Consider the following 1194-nt stretch of genomic DNA (forward strand, 5'->3'; position numbering starts at 1 on the left):
TTTTCTCCTTTTTTTTTTTTGAGACGGAGTCTCACTCTGTCGCCCAGGCGACCTCGCTCTGTGGCATGAGGTCAGGAGATGGAGACCATCCTGGCTAACACAGTGAAACCCCGTCTCTACTAAAAATGCAAAACATTAGCCGGGCTTGGTGGCAGGTGCCTGTAGTCCCAGTTACTCGGGAGGCTGAGGCAGGAGAATGGCATGAACCCGGGAGGTGGAGCTTGCAGTGAGCTGAGATCACGCCACTGCACTCCCTCCAGCCTGGGTGACGGAGTGAGACTCCGTCTCAAAACAAACAAACAAACAAACAAACAAACAAACAAAAACAGTGAGACATAGTAGGAAGAATGAGGTGGGCGGATCATGAGGTCAGGAGTTGAAGACCAGCCTGGCCAACATGGTGAAATCCCTTCTCTACTAAAAACACAAAAATTAGCCAGGCCTAGTGGTGAGCACCTGTAGTCCCAGCTACTCAGGAGGCTGAGCCAGGAGAATAGCTTGAACCCGGGAGGTGGAAATTGCAGTGAGTCGAGATCATGCCACTGCACTCCAGTATGGGTGACAGAGCAAGACTACATCTCAAGAAAAAAAAAATATTAGCTGGGCATGGTGGTGCATGCCTGTAATCTCAGCTATTCGGGAGGCTGAGGCAGGAGAACTGCTTGAACCAGGACCTGAGAGGCAGAGGTTGCAGTGAGCCGAGATCATGCCACTGCACTCCAGCGTGGACTACAGAGCGAGATTCTGTCTGAAAAGAAAAGAAAAGATATATATATATATATTTGAAGTATTATCCTATGAAAGCAGGTGTTCCGGAAGACCTCATTTAAATACAGAATCTGAATGGGGGCCCATGTCACACCTACTATTTTTTCATCTTTGCAGCTGGGCTTTTCTCCTCTTCTCTGCTGGACTCTGCTATTTCCCACAAGGTGTTCAGAGAGTCTGCCCTGAACCCTTCAACAAAGAGATGAGAAGCACAGAGTGACACCAGCAGGAGAACATAAAGATGCGGTGACAGTTGTCTTCCTCCTGCAGAGTCCAGAGCAGTGCACTCCTACCACTAGTGCCCTAGCTAAGCCTGGGGACCAGCACGCCTGAGGATAGTCTGGGAGTGCTGCAGTCAGGGTCCCCACAATGGGCAATCAGCCTGTGCCCTTGCACTCTGCATGACCGTGGTTATTGTCACCTCAG

At 50.1% G+C, this 1194-nt stretch overlaps 1 protein-coding gene across 1 annotated transcript in view; it reads left to right on the plus strand.

Annotated features, from left to right (window-relative positions):
- The window catches only part of MMD2 (monocyte to macrophage differentiation associated 2), a 71043-nt gene extending 69898 nt beyond the window's left edge, over positions 1-1145 (plus strand). Inside the window, exon 7 of the mRNA XM_017858038.1 lies at positions 886-1145. Within this exon, the coding sequence (XP_017713527.1) occupies positions 886-954 (69 nt within the window). The 3' untranslated portion in view covers positions 955-1145. The remainder of the gene's footprint in view (positions 1-885) is intronic.
- Positions 1146-1194: the final 49 nt, after the last annotated feature.

This window comes from Rhinopithecus bieti, unplaced genomic scaffold (assembly GCF_001698545.2).
Source record: "Rhinopithecus bieti isolate Rb0 unplaced genomic scaffold, ASM169854v2 scaffold_48351, whole genome shotgun sequence".
Lineage (NCBI taxonomy): Eukaryota > Metazoa > Chordata > Mammalia > Primates > Cercopithecidae > Rhinopithecus > Rhinopithecus bieti.